This window comes from Pterocles gutturalis, unplaced genomic scaffold (assembly GCF_000699245.1).
Source record: "Pterocles gutturalis isolate BGI_N339 unplaced genomic scaffold, ASM69924v1 scaffold12826, whole genome shotgun sequence".
Taxonomy (NCBI): Eukaryota; Metazoa; Chordata; class Aves; order Pterocliformes; family Pteroclidae; genus Pterocles; species Pterocles gutturalis.
The window spans coordinates 660-3,132 of record NW_010103169.1 but is presented as its reverse complement, the minus strand read 5'-3'; the positions used below and the strand labels follow the sequence as shown (position 1 = coordinate 3,132).

General features: G+C 40.9%; 1 protein-coding gene across 1 annotated transcript; it reads right to left on the bottom strand.

The window, feature by feature from the left end:
- Window positions 1-476: 476 nt before the first annotated feature.
- LOC104471309 (NXPE family member 3-like) lies at window positions 477-2,138 on the bottom strand (the record flags this gene model as incomplete). The annotated part of the gene is made up of 2 exons (XM_010086601.1): window positions 477-1,027; window positions 1,932-2,138. Coding segments are annotated over 2 exons (758 nt in total), but the record flags the coding sequence as incomplete, so codon positions are not given.
- Window positions 2,139-2,473: the final 335 nt, after the last annotated feature.

Sequence of the window (2,473 nt, the reverse complement as noted above, 5' to 3'; positions counted from 1 at the left end):
TTTGAAACAAGAACAGACACTGTTCTTCTCTGGAGGGGATGTCCCTCAAACTCTGTAATGCTGAGAGAAAGACCGCTCCCAAAATCTTTCCCAGGTTTCACACAGTTTTGAGCAGCAAGACCCTGGCAGCAGAATCAGTGTCATATGGATTAAATTAGTGTAGACAACTAGTAAAGCTAATAACCCACATATTTTCTTATTGAATTCTGTCACTTTAATTTGAGGTGCTCTCTAATAATCTCAGATATGAATTACAAGGTTGAAAGGAATCACCCTTGTAGGAAGGTATGGCCTTAGCAGTCAACTCCTCTTTACCATTCTTCACAGCTACCCAGAGTTAAGGCCACTCCGTTTATAATGCATGCAAGTACAGTAACCTGAGTTCTTCCATACCATCCCGCATAATTCGGTAGCTCTGACAAAGAGCAGCTCTACTTCGACTATAGCAAAAGATGACATAGGAATACCCACTTGTGCTAAGTCTGCAGAGGGCACACATAAGATAAAAATGCATCTATTTGATTCTTAACAATAACTTCTTTTGGGTGCAAGTTATGTGGCAAGTAATGAGCCAGAGACATCTCCCAAGCATCCACAAAGTGCACAGCAATTCCTGAGAACATTTTCCTCATGACAGAATCAAGCTGAAAGGAATACCAGTCACTGTTAAAGAGGCTCACTTCTGGCCCAAGCTCCTGAACATTAGCGGTTCTGATGACGATTAAAGTCTTAGGGCTGCGATCCAGCAGTTGAATAATTGATCTCCGAATGTTCCTCAGCCGCCGGATATACACTTCCACAGGGAAAGTGCTGAAGTGGGACCATATAGTTATGGCTATCACCGTGTTTCTCCCACCCACTATGCCATTCAGTTCGTTGGCAATGTAGCGCAGTTCACTGCTAAAGACTGTTGAAAAGCGAATGGGTGGCCCATGACAGCGGAACTTCAGTAGGATGTTGTGCTTCAGGTCCACAGACATGAAAGGGCCCACATTCTTAGGACTCCCCAGGTTGAATTCCACTAGATCTGAAAACCCAAGAACAAGCATTAGTGAAAGATGGCATAAGAGATTAAAGCTACCGACAAGATGCTAAGACTATAGGGCAAAAGTAGCAGTAGACAAAGAAATTTGAAAATAAGTATAAGAACTCTAAAATGGAACAGATGAGAGTCATATATGTGCTAGTTGCATATTTGAGTGGAGTTACGGGTAGTAAAATTTGCAAGATGGCAGACTTCATCTTCACAAGACTGTCAAATGCCTTTTCCAATTTTCCCAAACTATTTTCTTCTCTCTCTCATAAAAAATAAATTTTCTAAATAGACTCCTTCAGTCACTGTCACCCTATGAACTCAGTGTTCATGGGAACCCTTCTGGAAACTTCAAGACTCCATACAAATTTAAAAACAACTTCAACACGTAGGCAATAAGGAGTCTCAAAGTCTGTGTTCCAAAACAACTTAACTGCTTTAGGGGTATGGGGTGAGGGAGGAATATCTAATTGGCTACTGAAATTCTGTTTTTTAAGTTATAAGGGGCCCTAAACCAATCAGCAGTAATGGATGTCATTTGCTATTTCATTGCAAAACGACTTGACTAGGATGCTGAAAAGCCTTATGCAGGCACCCTAAGTGACATCTGCCGTGCCCCTCAGGTGGCCACCTTAACTCACAGCCACAGCAGTGGTCCTCATCAGCAAAATATTTTGCAAAGGCAACAAAGTCCTATTTCCAAGGCCTACGTGTTTCCAGCGTCTGCTCAAACATTTAACTAATGGCCTTTCTGCCAGCACTTATGATGAAGTTTTGTCTTTCCTCTTCCTTTGTTTTGTCATTGGCATTCAGTGAGATCAACTCCGTGTCTGAAATGTGAGAAATAAAGCTTTGCAAAGGTCTTTCAGGAAAAAAACGAAATTTAAAAAAAAATAACCTGGAACAAACGCTGTCAGATATTCAAACCACTGCCTTATTGTAGAGTCTCCAAACAAGTGGATTACTTTTCCTTGTAAGCATTCGGTTATATCATCTGACTTGTTAAAATGATGGATCCAATGTGTTCTGGACCTCCACTGGTCTTCGTAATAATAACCAGAAGGGGAAACTGTGGGATCACCAGCTCTGTCCATACTGCCTGAATCTGGAAGAGGAAAATTATTTGAAATTAACGTACAACAAAACCATCATCCATAAACTTCATGGGCACATAGCCAGTGGTGTATGAACATATTCCCTAGTTTAAAGTGAAAGAGTATGATGTACCACATAAGTTCAAAATCTTGGTGTGTCACACTTCTATAAGCCCAAGTATTTCACCTCCTATTTCTGCAGCAAAACCTGTAACTACTGACAGAGTCAGTGTGCTGGTTTTGGCTGGGATAGAGTAAATTTTCTTCGTAGTTGGTACTATAGGGCTATGTTTTGGACCTGTGATTAAAACAGTTGATAATACAGGGATGTTTTTGTTATTGCTGA